Source organism: Paroedura picta, chromosome 6 (assembly GCF_049243985.1).
Source record: "Paroedura picta isolate Pp20150507F chromosome 6, Ppicta_v3.0, whole genome shotgun sequence".
NCBI classification, from domain to species: Eukaryota; Metazoa; Chordata; class Lepidosauria; order Squamata; family Gekkonidae; genus Paroedura; species Paroedura picta.
Window position 1 is genome coordinate 44592228 of NC_135374.1, and position 18235 is coordinate 44610462.

The window sequence follows — 18235 nt, forward strand, 5'->3', positions numbered from 1 at the left end:
GGCAGAATAAAGGAATGAAAGGGTGAGAGAGGGAGGCAGAAAGTAAGAAAGAAAGAAGAAAAAAGAAAGAGGGGGAGAGAGTGACAACACTGAGGAAATAAGGAAAGGCAGAAAAATGAAGGAATCAAGAGAAAGAGGAAGGAAGGAAGGAAGGAAGGAAGGAAGGAAGGAAGGAAGGAAGGAAGGAAGGAAGGAAGGAAGGAAGGAAGGAAGGAAGGAAGGAGAAAAAGTGAGAGAATGAAAGAGAAAGAAAGAGAGGGGGAGGAAAGGGAGAGAGGGAGACAGGAAGGCTGACATAATGAAAGAGAAAGAAAAAAAATGTGAGAAAGGGGGTGGAGGGGATGGAGGGAGACAAGAAAGAAAGAAAGAAAGAAAGAAAGAAAGAAAGAAAGAAAGAAAGAAAGAAAGAAAGAGACGGGAGGAGGGAAGGAAGGCATCAGTGTCCTTATGCTGGCATCACTGGAATTCCCTGTTCTCCATTAAGTGATTGGATGATGAAATAATTGTGTCTGTTTATTATACAGTAAAGGTTTCAACATTTTATTGATAAAATATTATTTCGCCTAGTTGATATTTTCAGGGTACTGCTCTATCTCAATAGCTCCTCTTAAAAATTGATTTTATAAATTAAATGAGATCATGCATACTTCGGATTGGTGAATAATGGGTTGTTGCTTGAAAACAAACAAAAATGGTAAAGTATTTTTTGGAAACAGAATATAGCCAGAAAAACATGCTACTTGTAGCATGTAGTACTTATATTAATAGAATGTTATTTGATTAAGTACAGTTACTTATCAGTCACGTACCTAGACATTTTAGACTCCATGGGAGAAAAATGGTTGTATATCAGTGATACATTTATTACAACATTAAAACCATTGATTTAGTAGAGGCCAGCATAAAAGCTTTACAATGCAACTATTCCTGCCACCTTTAATTCCTCATTTAAAAATGAGAATGCTAGAGGCAACAGTGATCCTGTCAGGTTTTGCTACCACAGCTTTACTTTAATTTGAGACTGAAGCAACTGGGCAGCCAAGGCAAAATAAACAACAGATGACAACCACCACTTTGTTGGTTTGCATACAGACATTCAGATAAAAAGATAGGGATGATGAAAACTAAAGGAACAGAAAGGGCATACCTATTCATTGCCACTTAAAAACAAACAAACATATTTTGTATTTCTGTAGACTCTCTGTAAACTATGTTCAATGACTATGAGGACAAAAGGTATTTATTAAGACTGGTAAGAAAAAAGAAATCTGTTATAGACATCCCCCCACCCCCACCCCAATAACTGTGTCTATAGACTCCACAAACTATCAAGGGATTGCCCTTTATTGTGGCTGTAATTCCACATTCTGGCTGAGTTTCAGCTATTAGAAGACCAACACAGAACTGACAAAAAAATGTTATCATGAGATAAGAAGAGCTCAACTAACACCTTGAGAATTATTGTCATCATAAACATGCATAGATATATATGGAGTAAGCTGCCAAAGGGGTAGGAAATTTCCTTCAAAAACACCAAATAAAATAAGAGTAACCAAAACACAAAACTAATTAAAGTTGATGTAACAAAAACTAAAGCATTTTGATGCAATTTATTAAACAGAAAGGCTGTGAAATTAACAGCAATCAAAAACTAATTAAAGCTGATGCAATAGGAGCAGGCAAAGAATGCCTGATAACATTTATTGAGCCAAAGAAACATGGCTGTCTAGTTAAACGAAATCAACCACATTCTGTTTTTGAACAGTAACACTAAGATAATTATGCACTGGGTGACACTCTCTGAATAAGATTCAAGTCATTACCTAAAAAGACAAAAGGACTGACATGCAGTACTAAAGTGTTTTTTACGGAACCGGGGTCTTAATATATAAGCCTGTGAAGAGACTCCTGTGTCTTGTGTATGACTCATCAATTAAACAGAACATGTCATTGTTATGTTATGATAACCATTAATTAATAATTGACATTTGGGATAATGGAGTGGGTTCCAACTAGTTTGTATCCTTTCTTCAGGCACAATTTCTTCACAACATCTGAAGAGTTCCCTTCCATCTAGACCCCTTTCACATTATAGTTCTAACCCAGATGCTATTTATTATTGGTCCAGTACTAAGTAAAACAATATAGGGAAGACTGTTTCATACAACATATTTAATCCCATTATGAGCCACCTCTGAAATAATCTGGCCATTTCAAACTGTGCTTTTGCCACCTCTGCCCTTGAACTCATTTTTTGAATACTCTACATTAATTGCTATAGTGCTAAACCAGTGTGGTGGTGCCAAGGCATCTCAGTGATGCTGCTGTAGCACTGAAGTGCTATTTTGGTCTAGTGTGGATGTCTTCTGGCTAGGTCAGTATGCAGAGAGTCAGTTGATACAGCTCCTGGCACATGATGGAGTCCAACTAACACCAGTGCCTTCTGTCAGGAGCCTGGAAGCCCAATGGAGGTCCAGATTGTGAATGTCACCCACCTGGCGTTTTTCCATTTGTGCCAGACACAACAACTTGTGTTCTATCTCAGCCTCGGAAGTAGCTAGGGTGATCCAATAGTCACCTTTAGATTAGACATCTGCAATTCCCTCTACATGGGCCTTCCTTGCTCTGGGAACTCCAAAATGCTATGGCTGGGTTTTCATAGGAACCCAGTGGAGAGTGCATATGACACCAGTGCTCTTCCAGTTGCATTGGCTCCAGATTAGAGACCAAATCAGGTCCAGGGTTTTGGTACTAACCTTTAAAGCCCTAAACAATCTGGGACTGATGTATTTGCGATATTACACTTTTCACTACATGCCCCAAGGTGTGTTGAGGTCATCAGACCTCAAGTTGCTTAAAATCCCTGGCCAAAAAGAGTGAGATTGACCTAGACCAGGGCTAGGGCCTTTTTGGCTCTGCTGAAAGTGATCAGGGCCATAAGGGACCTTAACCAGTCCTGTAAGGGCCTGCAAAACCAAGCTGTTTCACCAGGCCTATGGTTGAGGTCAGACAGTACAACAGAAGTGCTGGCCTCACTAGCAAAACAGAAGGAAGACTTGCTTCTCCAAGAAGATCTGGAATCACCCCACCACCATGATTTTACTGAATGGGGCTGATACGATGTATATAAGGTTTTAATGAATTTATTTATTTTTAAATCATTTGATTGTTTAATATATGTTGTTACCCACCCGGAGCTACCAGGAAGGGTGGGATATAAGATTAAAGAATTGTTTTATTTGTTTGTTTTTATTTGAGGAAATTTGTGTGGTGAAACAGAGCAGGGCACTATTGAAAGTACTGTAGACATTTTAAACTGCACACTACAGCTATCCAGAAGCTGAAAGAAGAGGTGAGAACAGAAGAAAGCAGTTTACCTCAAGAACAACTCAACTGTGCTTTGCTAACTGAATGCAAGTGGCTTTGTATAAGAGTATAAATAAAATCCATTAGTGACTGTGTCTGAAATGACACCCCAAAATATCTGTTATCAACCAGCTACCAAAATGGATTACAAAGACTGTCTGAAAGGGGCCCTAGCTTCATATACTCTATAGCCAGCCAAGCAGGCTCAAGTGTCCTTCTAACGGATAGTGAGCACAGAAGTTAAACATTTTCCAAGCAATTTCTCTGCATGTGAGCAGCTAAAACATGTCCATATTGTGTGGAAAATATGGCAGCCACAATTACAAGCTGCTCTCCTGCAGCTTGTAATTCCTGCCTCTGACATCACCCCCAACTCAAATGGCACATTAAAAGAAGGGGGGAAATGTACTGAGACTTATTCCTTTGATTTCTTACTTACTATGACAATAAAACTTGCAAAGTTTATAATTAAATATTGCAAGCTCAATATAGGCCAACTGTGCAGGCTCCAAACTCAGGCAACATATCAACTGCAAGTAATTTTATTGATACATAACCTGTGCAGGTGCACTGAGAGGATGCAAACCATGAGTGATATCTTGGATTTATTTTAATAACTGTGTTACAATTATGGGGGAAAGTTCACTGATCTGTGCAGGTGCTAAGGTTGGAAGATGCAATGTATACATAAACAAAACTTCTCTCATAAGGCATAGTTCAGCCAAGACTGCAGTACAAACAGTTATTTCACAGCTACAAAGCTGCCTGCCACTTGAGCTGCCTGCTAAACATCAAAACTGAACCACCTATGCTCTTTTCCTGGCTACAGTGCATATGTGATGATAGATAGATAGATAGATAGATAGATAGATAGATAGATAGATAGATAGATAGATAGATAGATAGATAGATAGATAGATAGATAGATAGATAGATAGATAGATAGATAGATAGATAGATTTATTAAACTTAAATCCTACTAGTAGTGGTGCCAGCTTAGTTCTCTAACCATTGGATTTGGATAGTGCTCTACAGTGGGCATGTACAGGGAGGATAGGTTGGGAGGAATGCCACTTTCAACTAAAGTATAAAAAAATGAGTTCATGTTTGGTCTTTGTGTCTCCAGATAAGAAGTTCAGGCACAGTGAAGGGAACAATACCTTGCACATAATCTCAAAGGACCTGAATGAGCTGAACTCAGAACAGGTCCAAAATATAGTTAACTCCTCCCCCATATTGTATTTTGACTATTTTTATTGCTGAAAGCAATTTGGGAAGAAAAGTGGGAAAGAACTATTTTAAGACTTGGATCCAGATGAAGTTTACATGAGACAAAAGGATCCTCGCTCATGGAGTATCCTCGCTCATTCTTGGCTGTCCCTCTCCTACTCCCTCTGCCCCTGGTCCTAAGAACTATTTGTTTACAGAAGCTTGATTGCACAACCAAATATTCACCAAATCCTCTCCCCACTACAGACCTCTAACTTCCCTCTTATGCTATGGGGGCATGGTGGCTTGTTAGTCCATCTGCACTTTCTGGCTTCCACATATACATAGACACTGATCAAATTGGAAGGCTGTGGACCTTAAATAGGTAATAGCTATACATAATGGCACAGAGATAATATCAGCTAAATACGGTGTACTTCTATGGTCCTTTTTAAAAGGTTTCAACCATGGAGCTGTTTTTGACTGAGATATTGTAAAACTATTGATTGCAGCATCCATTTGTTAAATCCACATATACAAAAATTGAATGATACGGAGACGATTAGCATGGCTCATAAGCCATGTCTACTCAGAACCCCAGTCTCAGAAAAGTGCTCTTAGGATTGTACTCCTAGTTGCAATAATTAATAACATACTGACAACAAAATTACATCAACATTATATTATTACAATATAACTGCTGCCATCTATTTTTTTCTTCACTTGCCATGGTCTGATTTGTTTGGTTGCTTAGCTGCATACCTTTACTGTGTTGCTTTGTTTTGTTTTGCTGGTAAGGTATGTTTTGTATGCTACCCAAATAAATGAAAATAAATAGTATGGGTGTCTCCTACATACTCACAGAAAATAATTTCCAGTTTTAAACTGATGAATTAGCTTGTGCCTTCATGGTGGGGGAAAATGCAGATTTTGATCTTCTGAGTTGTAACTGGTTGGAAATTAACATTTTCTAATTATTGCTGGAGAAGACTCTTGCGAGTCCCTTGGACTGCAAGGCAAACAAACCGGTCAGTCCTAGAGGAGATCAACCCTGACTGCTCTTTAGAAGGCCAGATCCTGAAGATGAAACTCAAATACTTTGGCCACCTCATGAGAAGGAAGGACTCCCTGGAGAAGAGCCTAATGCTGGGAGCGATCGAGGGCAAAAGAAGAAGGGGACGACAGAGAATGAGGTGGCTGGATGGAGTCACTGAAGCAGTAGGAGCAAACTTAAATGGACTCCGGGGAATGGTAGAGGACAGGAAGGCCTGGAGGATCATTGTCCATGGGGTCGCGATGGGTCGGACACGACTTCGCACATAACAACAACAATTATTGCTGGCAGTTAACAAAAGAGAAAATCAAACCAACAGCAATACAACAAAATGGGTGTAATTATATTCTATTATGAGAATGAATTTTCATTTATCAGAAAACTACTATATAGATTTTGTATTTCCCATCCTTTACATCTTTCTCTTTGCTTTACTCCTTCCAGTACAGGTTCTGGGTATAAAATAAGGATTCTTGCATATTCTTGTGCAAATGATGTTCATGAAACTAAAAAAAAAAAAGTGAGTATAATAAAATAACAGATTTTTTTTTTGCTTCAATAAAATGAATTTACTTCCGATTGATGAGAAAATATTATCTCACAATTGTGTGAAGCTTGGAGGATTTTTATGTGGACCTCTCAGTCTCTTCATTACAAACTGACAACAACATGGCTATCACATTTTTAATCCTACAGACACTTTTTTCCTCTGAATTCCTCAGAACTGAGAATGACAGCAAAACCTGTCAGTTTGGAAGGAATAAAGAAATAACTAGGAGAAAGATGACATGTGCTGTGAGCACACTAATCTCCAAGAAGACTATAAATATTCCTATGATTAGAGGGGGGAGGGATCTGCATCTAACTGAATCTGCATTTCTGTATAGAAGCTCAAAGCCTATAATCCCAAGAAGATGCAGACAGTGAATGAAAATCAAGAAATAAAATAGAATGCTTTCAAAAACTCAGTTGAAGGAGGAAAAACCCCTTCATATATATAATTTGGGGGGGGGCACGTTAATAGTCTATCTCATTAGGAAAAGCGAACACACACTGAGAACATATTTCTGCCTTCTGATTAAGCAATGAGCCAATACAGTTGTAAATCTTAAAGAAATTCCCCAGGGTTAAACTAAAAAGAGCAATGTTCTACTCTTTTCACCTCACATCCTTCATTTTTAGACCAGCATTGTGTTGTATTAAGAATAAAGTGGGTGGGGACCTTCATAACCCTGTTTTTTTTGTTTTTTTTGAGGGGGCGATGATTTGAAAGATGGCTTCTTCTTTTGTCATTTGTGAGCAGCTTTCAGTTTGTGATTTCTTCACAAAATTTACGGAACGAAATAAGTCAAACTTTGTCCAAATATAAATTTGTTAGTCTACTGTCTTCAGAGTCAATTTATATAGAATATATCCAGATGAATTTTTCCCGTGCAAAGGATAAGTGCCAGTGGGCATACCACCTACCCCAAAAAGGCTTAGCTACACCTTCTTTCTTCTATCTTTAAACCGCCCGTGGCGCCACGGGCGCCACGGACTATTTAAATGGCTAAGGGGTGTAGAGGTGGGATTAGTCCGTGATGAGGAAGGGTCCGGATTGGCCGTGATGAGGAAGGGCCCTCCGATTCCCAGCTCCAGGAACTGCGAGCCGCGCACAGCTTTGCGCCTCTCGCTGCGTCAGGCCGCCGACCCAGGGAGCCTCCGGCAGTCGCGCGAAGCGCGGCTGCCGGGGGTTCCCTGCCTGGCGGGCTGACGCGGCAAGAGGCGCTTTGTGCCTCTCGCCGCGTCAGGCCGCTGCCCGAGGGAGCCCCCGGCAGTCGCGCGAAGCACGGCTGCTGGGGGTTCCCTGCCTGGCGGGCTGACGCGGCGAGAGGCGCTTTGTGCCTCTCGCCGCATCAGGCCGCTGCCCGAGGGAGCCCCCGGCTGCCGGGGGTTCCCTGCCTGGCGGGCTGACGCGGCGAGAGGCGCAAAGCGCCTCTCGCCGCATCAGCCCGCCGCCAACAGAAGAAGCTTGCCGCCCCCGACCAGCCCGCCGCCGCCCGCGACCAGCCTGACGCCGCCGCCGACCAGCCCGCCGGACCAGCCCGCCGCCGACCAGCGCGCACACCACTGCGGTAAGGCCCTAGCGCCCGCTGCATTCCTCTGCAGCGGGCTTGATTACTAGTTCCTTCATATTACTGTACACAGGTACATTGGGAACATAAGACTAATGAGAAGTGCCATACCTACTGTAATATCTTCTCTCTATGCTGTTCTCAACTGATTTCCTCTATATTGATCAAATAAAGAGATAGAGATATGAGATGGACACACATTATTTTCAATTCATGCTTTCTACTTATGCCAAGAAGGTGATGGGGAGAAAGGGCAGGGTATATAGCTCTGTGGGGATCTGTCCTATTTTAGCTGGATGTTTTAATAGGTAGGATTTCCAATCTTCAGGTGGGGCCTGAAGATCTTCCAGAATTTTCCTAATAGAGATTAGTTCATGTAGGGACAATGGCTACTTTGAAGGGTAGACTATATCACATTATACCTCTCCTCCTCAAACACTGCCTTTGTCAGGGTCTATGCCCAAATCTTCAGGAATTCCCAACCCATAGTTGACAAACCACTCAGTGGTTTGTAGCTACTCATATCCCAAAGGCTCAGAACATGTAATATCATGTTAAATATAAAGACACAAACACATCAACTTATTGAATTGTAATAGATAATGCTTTATAGTCCCGGGGAGTCAGGATTCGGACCCGAAGTAAAACATCATCAGGATCTCCTCTCCACCCGCTAGTAGTGGGAGGGGGGGAAGTTAAGCTGCTGTTCTTTGCCATGCCGGTAATATTGGTAATGTTATTATTGTTTTAATGGGGTTTTAATGGGGATTCTGGGATGCTGTTACCTGCCACGAGCCGCAAGGGAGTGGCGGGAAATAAATATTATTATTATTATTATTATTATTATTATTATTTCATTGTTTTTAAAATGCTGTTACCTGACTAAAAATAAATACTAATTATTATTGTTATTACTAAATGCATATAGCAATTTACATTGATAAATTCTATTATATGTTTATAGCCCACTATCTCCTTAGGGACTATAATTAGAAGACTTAAACATCCCGAGGCATGAGATCTGGTCATCCCCCTGAGTTTGGACACAGTATTAGAGTTTTTGATGCCCGCCCCTGGTTGTCACCCTGGGTTTTGACTATCAACCACTGGTTAACATCTGGGCCAATTGCTGAAGGACCGAAGCATAGGAAGACTTTTATTCTGTATTGCTTTGTTGTTGTTGTTGTTAGGTGCGAAGTCGTGTCCCATTTTTTATGGAGGAGTGTTTTTTTTGTTTGTTTTTTGTGGATGTTAATACTGGGGTGTTTTTATGGGAGATCTGTTTTATGTTTTATATTACCGTATTTGCCGGCGTATAAGACGACCCCCCAACATTTCCACTCAAAATATAGAGTTTGTTACATTACATTACAGTACTATGGGCCACTATGGGTAGCTATGTCTATCTCAACTGAAGTGCACCCGGCGTATAGGAAGACCCACCCCCACACACACACTTGGAGGCATGTTTTTCAGAGGAAAAAAGTCTTATACGCCAGCAAATACTGTAATTGTGAACCGCCACAAGCCAGCTTGCTAGGAGCGGTGGTCTATAAATTGAATAAATAAATAATGTTAAAATATAAATGCAACAATCAATAATGCAATGGGCTGGCAAGATAATCAAGAATTATATTGTATTTGATTCTTCTATAAAAGATTAAACAGAAAAGGTAAAATCACGAATGTGCATAATATCAGGGCAGTTGAAGGGGACACATTAGTACAATCACCTAAATCATGGCCTCACTTAAACACATTCCAGAGCATTAATTTCATTCTCAATTTAGCTGGTTGCAAAGGTAGAAGACTTAATTTCTGCAACCACCTACGCTTCAGTACAAAATAACATAGCCTCCTACACTACACCGTTTTCTGCACAAAATGTTCATTTCCCATGTGGGTCTGCTGGGAAAAATTATATAGCTTGGTGTAATTCTATTAATTTATTATAATCAAAAGTATATGGTAACTAACCAGTGTACATAATCTGAAATCCATGTTGACTTAAATTAATATTCTTGCTAAAGTAATACTGGGGGATGGTTTTCCAAGGTTAAAAAAATCTTTGTTTTTTGTTCATCAATATCAAGTCAATGCAATTTCAATCATGAAATGCTATATGTACCAGGCATATTTCAATGTGTGTTTCAAATCATATTTTAGGGACATTAAAAAAATCACCCATAACTAAGATTCTCTAAATAGAGGAAATTAACGGAAGCAGATTTAGGTATGTACTTCATTTTAACTATCTAGGCTGTTGTAAAATGATGAGGATCATCCCTCTTAACTCTTGCACAAATGTAACAAAAAGAAAAAAGAAAGAAGCCACAGTTCATGCAAGGTGAAGAGTGATTCCCCCTTCTTGCTTCAGTCCCCACTGACATACTGCAGAGTAGTCCCAATGTTCTCCTGAGTCTGCAGTAATTTGAAGACAGTGTGAGGGATTGCTGAAAGGACCTTTTCTAACTCCCTGTTGTAAAAACATCTCTCTCTCTCTCTCTCTCTCTCTCTCTCTCTCTCTCTCTCTCTCTCTCACACATACATAATTCAAACTGACTGCCAAATTAACATTGCAAGAAATTCACGAGGAAATTTACAACTGCCTGCCCACCCAATTCCATGCCCAGATGACCAGAATTCCTGGTAAATCTGGAAATTAATCTCCCAACCCTAAAGTGGCAGTCGGCATTTCCCAGGGCATGCAAGAAAGAGCCACAAGAGCCAAGCAGCAACACAATCAATTCTGTCCATCCACTTACAATCTGCCTAGGTTCACAGAAGCAGCATTTCTATCAGATAGCTATCTAGCCTCTGCTTAAAAACTGCCCAAAACTGCCACCTCTCCAGGAAGCCTGTTCCACTGAGGAACTCCTCTGTCAGGAACTTATTCCGAATGTTTAGTCAAAAATTCTTTTGAATTAATTTGATCCCATTGGTTCTGGTCCAACCCTCTGGGGCAACAGAAAACAACTTGTGAGACTGTCATTGTTGTTGTTATTATTGTTGTTGTTGTTATTATTATTTAGACTTTTAGCCTGCCACTCCCTATAAAGGCTCATGGCAGGTTACAACAGTAAATGTTGTAAGCCACCTGGAGACCGTTTGGAGAGAGGTGGCCTAAAAGCCCAACAAATATATGTTTTCTAAAAAATGTTTTCTAAAAATCACATTTCTAGGCTTCCTCCCTAAAAAGGGAAGGAAAATCACTTTAAAAACACTTATTTTGCACTGTGCCCTTCATTTATATATTACTATAGTGTTTTGAAAATCACATGCAATGTATTAAAACACATTAATCAAATGAATACATATTTTAAACATAACACCTATCATTATTCTATTCCAGTACTATTAATATTTATAAAATGTTATTATACTTAATCTTTCTAGGAGTACTTTTGCTATCTGTATGCCTTGAAGTGTTCACTAAATAACATAAATGCAACTACTGTGATGACACATTTTGAATTAATCATCCAGTGCAGGTAATATATTAGTTTGGCTAAGAGCAGTGATTATCTACCACCACCCTGCGGGATTTGTCAGCTTTCCGCAGGGCCTGTAAAATGGAGCTCTTCCACCAGGTCTATGGTTGAGGCTGGGGTCAGTGAATCAGGGACATCGCTCCCCCCCAGGAGTTGGAGTGTACGCTACACCCCTATCCTTTCCTCTTCAACTTTAATAATTGGGGGAGGGATGGGACTTTTAGCCGTCATGTTAGTAGATTGATGTTTTAATGGGAATTTTAATGGGGTTAGTTGTTGTGATCAGCCTCGAGCGTGTCGGGAGAGGCGGGAAATAAATCTAAACATAATACTAATACTAATAATATTAGTAGTAGTAGTAGTAGTAGTAGTAATAATAATAATAATATTAATAATAATAATAATAATAATAATAATAATAATAATAATAATAATAATAATAATAATAATAATAATAATAATAATAATAATAATAATAATAATAGTGACCCCCTACAGCAGGGGTGGCGGCAACATGCATGCTCATATCTGTGTGCATGTGCGTGGTCACGTGGTGGCATGTATGTGCACATGCCGCCATGCGCATGCACACACACCGCCATTGCTCCTGCTGTAGGGAGGAGCGTCAGTGGCATGGTGCTAGCCTCTTCCAAGCTGCATCGGAGCTTACCAGCACCATGCTGCCACCACCACAACCCACCGAAAAAGGCCAAATGGCCCCTTGCGACCATGGGGCTTAGAGTCTTAGGGAAACACCATTTTATTTATTTGTTTGTTTGTTTATTTATTTTACAATTTATATACTGCCACTGACAACAAGTTGTCTCATGGTGGTTCACATTTTCTTTTCTTTGATCACCCATGAAATTACCCTCACCAAAATGAGTAATGCTCTCCTCACTGCCAAATCCTCTAGTACTCTTTCTACTTGACTATTCTCTCTCTCTCTCTCACCAAGAGCCAGTGTAATGTAGTGGTTAAGAATGGTGGCCTCTACTGTGGATAACATTTGAATCTCCACTCCTACGCATGCAGCCAGCTAGGCGACCTTGGGCTACTTACAGCCCCGATAATAGGAATAGGAATCACAGAAACGTGGTGGGATAATACTCACAACTGGAATACTAAAATTGAGAAGTACAATCTATTCAGGACAGACAAGAAAAGAAGCGGGGAGGTGTAGCAATGTATGTTAGGAATCTTTATACTTGTGAAAAAATACAGGTACCCGAGCATGTAAGTTCAATTGAGTGTATTTGGGTAAATATAAAAGGAGTAGGAAATTAAAGTGGTATTTTTGTGGGTGTCTGCTATAGACCACCAAGCCAGTCAGAGGACTTGAATGAGATACTGCTAGACAAAATTACACAATTTTCAAAAAAGGGAGAAACAATGGTCATGGGTGACTTCAATTACCCAGATATCTGTTGGAAGAAATTCTTAACTTGTCTTGCCGACAGCTTCATTTCCCAGAAAGTAGAGAGGGGAACCAGGGGCTCTGCTATTTTAGACTTGATTCTTATCAATGAGGAAGAACTGGTAGATGAGGTGGAAGTAGTGGGTACACTTGGTAGCAGTGACCATGTGCTTTTGGAATTTTCAATTGTGGGAAAGAGAAAACCTTTAGTCTTACGTATAGACTGGACTTCAGGAAACCTGATTTTCACAGACGTAAAGGTAAGTTGCGTAGAGTCCCGTGGTCAGAAAGGGTTAAAGAGGTGGGAGTCCAAGAGGGCTGGGAGTTTCTTAAAAGTGAAATACTGAAGGCTCAATCATAAACAATTCCCTTGAGGAGATGGAAGGAGCCTAAGGAAGCCAAGTTGGCTCCATAAGCAGTTGTCAAAAGATTTGAGGAATAAAAAAAAAGAGTCATTTAGGAAATGGAAGGAAGGCCTTATTACCAAGGATGAGTATAAACAAATAACCAGTAATTGTAAGGGTAGTGTTAGAAAAGCTAGAGCTCAATATGAGCTTAGGCTAGCAAGAAATGCTAAACATAACAAAAAAGGCTTCTTTAGTTATATTTCAAGCAAGAAAAAGAATAGGAACACCATAGGACCACTGCGAGGATAAGAAAGTGAAATTATAACAGATGATGAAGAGAGGGCTGAACTGCTTAACTCCTATTTATCCTCAGTCTTCTCTTGTGAGGAAAATAGTGATCAATGTGGAAAAACGCAACATGGGGGACAGGAATGGTGGCCTAGGATCACTGTTGGAACTGTCTACAAACACCTAGTTTCTTTAAATGAAATAAAGTCTTTTGGGCCAGATGAACTGCAACCAAGGGTACTAAAAGAACTTGCAGATGTCATCTCTGAACCCCTGTCCTTTATTTTTGACACTTCTTGGAGAACATGTGAAGTGCCAGACGATTGGAGGCAGCAAATGTTGTCCCCATCTTCAAGAAAGGGAAAAAAGAGGATCCGGGTAATTATTGACCTGTCAGCTTGACATCTGTAGCTGGCAACATTTTGGAACAAATAATCAAACACTCGGTCCTTGAGCAGCTGGAACTGAGAGCTGTGATTTCTAAGACTCAGCACGGGTTTTGCAAGAACAAGTCATGACAGACCAATCTTATCTTTTTTTTGAGAAAGTGACTACCTTGCTGGATCAGGGGAATGCCGTGGACATCGTTTATCTGGATTTCAGTAAAGCTTTTGATAAGTTTCCACATGATATTCTTGTTCACAAGTTGGTAAAATGCGGTATGGATCCTAATTCTGCCAGTTGGATCAATAACTGGTTGACAAATTGTATCCAGAGGGCACTTGTTAATGGTTCAGCATCTTCTTGGAAAAGAGTGACAAGTGGAGTACCCCAAGGATCTGTCCTGGGGCCTGTGTTGTTCAACATATTTACCTCACAGGGTGCCTGTTGCGTGGAGAGGAAGGGAAGGTGATTGTAAGCCACTTTGAGACTCATTTGGGTAGTGAAAAGCGGGGCTTAAAAACTAACTCTTGATCTTCTCTCTCACTCTTTGGATAAGGTTGACTGTTTTCTCCTGCGTAACACATGCTCAAGGTGTCCATGACTTTCAGGGTTAGGTTCCAGCCATCTCTTGCAAACTTTCTCTTACTCTCTCTTTGCAACTTTACCCCTTTACCAGCATCAACAACTCTGTTGTCAAGACATTTTCTTCATTCTGACCACGTGACACGTCTCTTGGAATGCTTACAAGATATATGGCAAATGTCTCAACTTTGCAGTGAAGGTTATTGACAAGTGAATATATGTGCTAGGCAAGCTCTTGATCAGATATGTTCTTCCTATCTATCATGGCTATGGGCTTGCATAGTCAGATACAGCCTTTAATAGAAATAATGTTGTTGTTGTTGTTGTTTTGCTGAAGAAAGAAAGAAAGAAAGAAAGAAAGAAAGAAAGAAAGAAAGAAAGAAAGACAATACGCTCATTTTTTCCAGCAGTCCCAACTACTTCACTTCCACCTACACAACTGTATCTGCAGAAAAGATGCTTCAAAAGCATGAAGATGTATACAGAAAACTAAGACATGTTTAACCTCACAGCAAGTGGCAAAACATTAGAGATTATTAGAAGGAGAAATAATAAATTGGTTTCCAAAGATATAACTAACAATTGTCATTAACAAAAATTAACATCTTTAGATTTATGTCTAGGGAATAATTAAGATATAGAACATACAACATGAAAGGGATGTCACACTAGATCAACATTTGAATGAATCATATAGTGTTATTTATTACTGACAACATTTCTAAAAGGAAATAGAAAGTATGTTTACCTTTCTTGTCATCGAAGTACAGAGTCTGTTGAGCTGGATTTGACCACTGGAGGGAGGTGTTATCATTTTGATCAACCCTGCAGGTCAAAGTTGCTGTTTCTCCCTCGATAACTGTAACATTCTGGGTGAGTGGAAACTGCCCTTGGCTGCCTGAGGAAGGTTCAAAAGGGGGTGGGGAGACATATTTCATTAACAAATATAGACCGAAACAACCTTCATCCCAGTAGGCTTGTGCTGTGGATTACACATAAACTACATGTCAAACAATACTGGCTAGAACACAAGAAAACCATTTTCACAGTCAGAGTAGCTCAGCAGTGGAATTGGCTGCCTATGGATATGGTGAGCTCCCCCACACTTGAGGTCTTTAAGCAGCATCTGGACAGATACTTATCCTGGGTGCTTCAGGCTGATTCTGCATTGAGCATGGGGTTAGACTAGATGGCCTGTGTGGCCTCTTCCAACTCTATGATTCTATATTTGTTGTCATATTTCCATTATAAATTAAAATGTGGTTTACTTCATCACATCAGAACATGTTGAAGAAATGTAAGCAAAGAGAAAAGATTCCTTTGTTGGTAGGAATCATTTTGTAGTTTTTCTCATACTTGCCATAATGATGAACTCTTCATTAAAAATAATCCGAATGCATATTTATGTATTCAGTTTGGTATTCATTTTGTGGCAGGATGTCTGAATTGCAAGCAACAAAATATTGCAAGATTTTATACTTATTAAAATATCTATGGAGTACAGGAGAATGATTATATTTGTGTGAGTGTTAAATTCAAAATACACCTTCACACAGAACACCATACAGGTATTTATGGTTTCCTCTCTTATTCAGAGCCCTACAACAGCTATTTAGGACTAGATCAAACATAATGCAACTTTTAAGAATATTCTTAGTAATGGGCATTTGTATTTTTTATTACTTTGAAAATCAATGCCATAGTTTTCCAGGCATTTCAAACCTCTAAACATATATTTTCCTGGTTTCTACCTTTATGTAAAATACACAAAGACTTTTTTCTTCCAAAGTCCCTAAACATTCTTATTATATCACATGGATAATGCATGAGAAATTTCAGATATTTCATAATCATATGACCAAAAAGAAACCTATAATGTCAAACAGTGAGACAGAAAACCAGGAGAGTAGTGGGAAGATGCTGGCTTTTTTTACGCAGATGATCACCTGGAACAAAACATCTCTGATATCACAACTTTAGGGGGTGGGGAGGGAATGAGAAACAGGGTTGTATCTTTGGCATTGCAATCCCAGGAGACAGCAAAACAGATAAGAAAGAACAAGCGAAGATCATAAATACCAAGACTTACAAATGCAATTAGAGTGTGTCTGGGAGAAGAAAATGCCCATCATGCCGGTTGTCATTGCAGGCCTTGGAGCAGTGCCTAGAAGTCTCAAGAAATACCTGGCATTTGGGGCATTGAACAAATAACTCCAGCTCAGCTCCAAAAGACAATGTTGCTTTGAACAACAAGAATTCTGCAAAGATACATCTACAGTTCCCAAGAATGTGGCTAGATCTTGAAGAATACCACCTACCAGTCCAATATCTGGCAATTCATAATAATATACTGTTCAAACAGTCAAAAATCAACTGTACAATGAAAATCTTGTTTGAATCTAATTAATCAGCCAAATGCTAAACTTTTAAAATTTTATGCACATAAGGCTTCAAAACTTTGGGGGCATCAGGGAGCTGAAGGGGTGAGGTACCTTTAAGAGGTGTGTGAGGAAGCCCAAATAGAGACATTAAGCCTGTGGCTCAGGAATGCCTAGAAGGGCATTGATGGGGCAGAGGGGTTGCTAAGGTCTGGAGCCTCTAATCTGGGGAGGGCATGCCCCTAAACTGGAAATATCAAATGGAGTAGTGCAGTCTAGGGCCCTTCACAAGATATCCAGGCACAAGACCAATGCTAGGGGAAGATTTAAGGGTGGCCAGATTGAGAAATTACAACTGAGAGTGAAGTATTCATATTGGTGCAATACAATTGAGGAACTGGAGACAGCCATTCAATGTAGTGCTGTAACTGCCTGGAAAATATTGAAGTTGAATTACTGAGCCCAGAATGAGACCTAATAGCTACAGCTTACTTGACTGATTCTTCCAGAATTTTAAATAAATGCATCATTCTGTGTTTCACCAAGTGAGGAAGCGCATCTGCTCAACCTGGATGGGGTGTGGCTAGCAACAGCTCACTCCACCAGGAACCTGGGTGTGATCTTCGATGCCTCTCTCTATGGAGGTGGAAGTCACAAGAGTAGAGTGGCTGGCTTTCTATCAGCTACGGCATGCCAAACTACTAGCACCCTACTTGGCCCCAGATTATCTAGCCACAGCGATTCATGCAACAAGTCACTCTTTGCAGGCCTACACTTAATCTTGATCCAGAAACTGTACCTGGTCCAGAATACTGTGGTCAGAGTCCTCACAGAAACACTGTTGTGGTTCCACATCTGGAATGTTTTCCAACAACTGCACTGACTCCCAATTGAACTCCAGAACGGACTTAAGGTTTTGGTAATCACCTTTAAGGCTGTCTGGGTCCAGTGTACCTGAATGACTGCCTCACTGCCTACACTCCCCAAAAAGCTCTACACCGCAACACTTCCATCTGACTAGTGATACCTGGCCTGAAAGAAGCACATCGGACCTCAACCAGGGCCAGAACCTTCTCTGTCTTGGCTCTCACCTGGTGGAATAAGCTCCCTGAAGAAATCAGGGCCCTGTTTGAACTTAGGGCCTGCAAAATGGAGCTCTTCTTTCAGGAATTTGGTTGAGGCCAACTGAACCAGTAGCATCTGCTGGGCCCTCAGAAAGCCCTCCCCATGAACTGAATCCCAAACTGAATAATCTATGGGGTTATAGTTAGCAAGTTAATGTTGTATAGGAAATAGGCTGCCTAAGGAGGTGGTGAGCTCCCCCTCACTGGCAGTCTTCAAGCAAAGGTTGGATACACACTTTTCTTGGATGCTTTAGGATGCTTAGGGCTAATCCTGCGTTGAGCAGGGTGTTGGACTAGATAGCCTATATGGCCCCTTCCAACTCTATGATTCTATGATTCTATTATTCTAAATATTATAGGAAATATTATAGTACTGTTATCTTCAGCTATGGAAACTACTGTTATTTGTTTAGCCAATGTTGTGAATTGCACTGTACTATCCTTATGCTTTGTGTAAACCACCCTGAGGCGCAAGGGAGGG

The 18235-nt window shown here is 40.3% G+C and overlaps 1 protein-coding gene across 3 annotated transcripts in view; it reads right to left on the reverse strand.

The window, feature by feature from the left end:
* Positions 1-18235, reverse strand: part of CADM2 (cell adhesion molecule 2) — a 522633-nt gene that overhangs the window by 218357 nt on the left and 286041 nt on the right. For all 3 annotated transcript variants that reach the window (XM_077342354.1, XM_077342352.1, XM_077342353.1), the window contains one exon: positions 15001-15150. In XM_077342354.1, coding sequence (XP_077198469.1) covers positions 15001-15150 — 150 coding nt within the window. The remainder of the gene's footprint in view (positions 1-15000; positions 15151-18235) is intronic.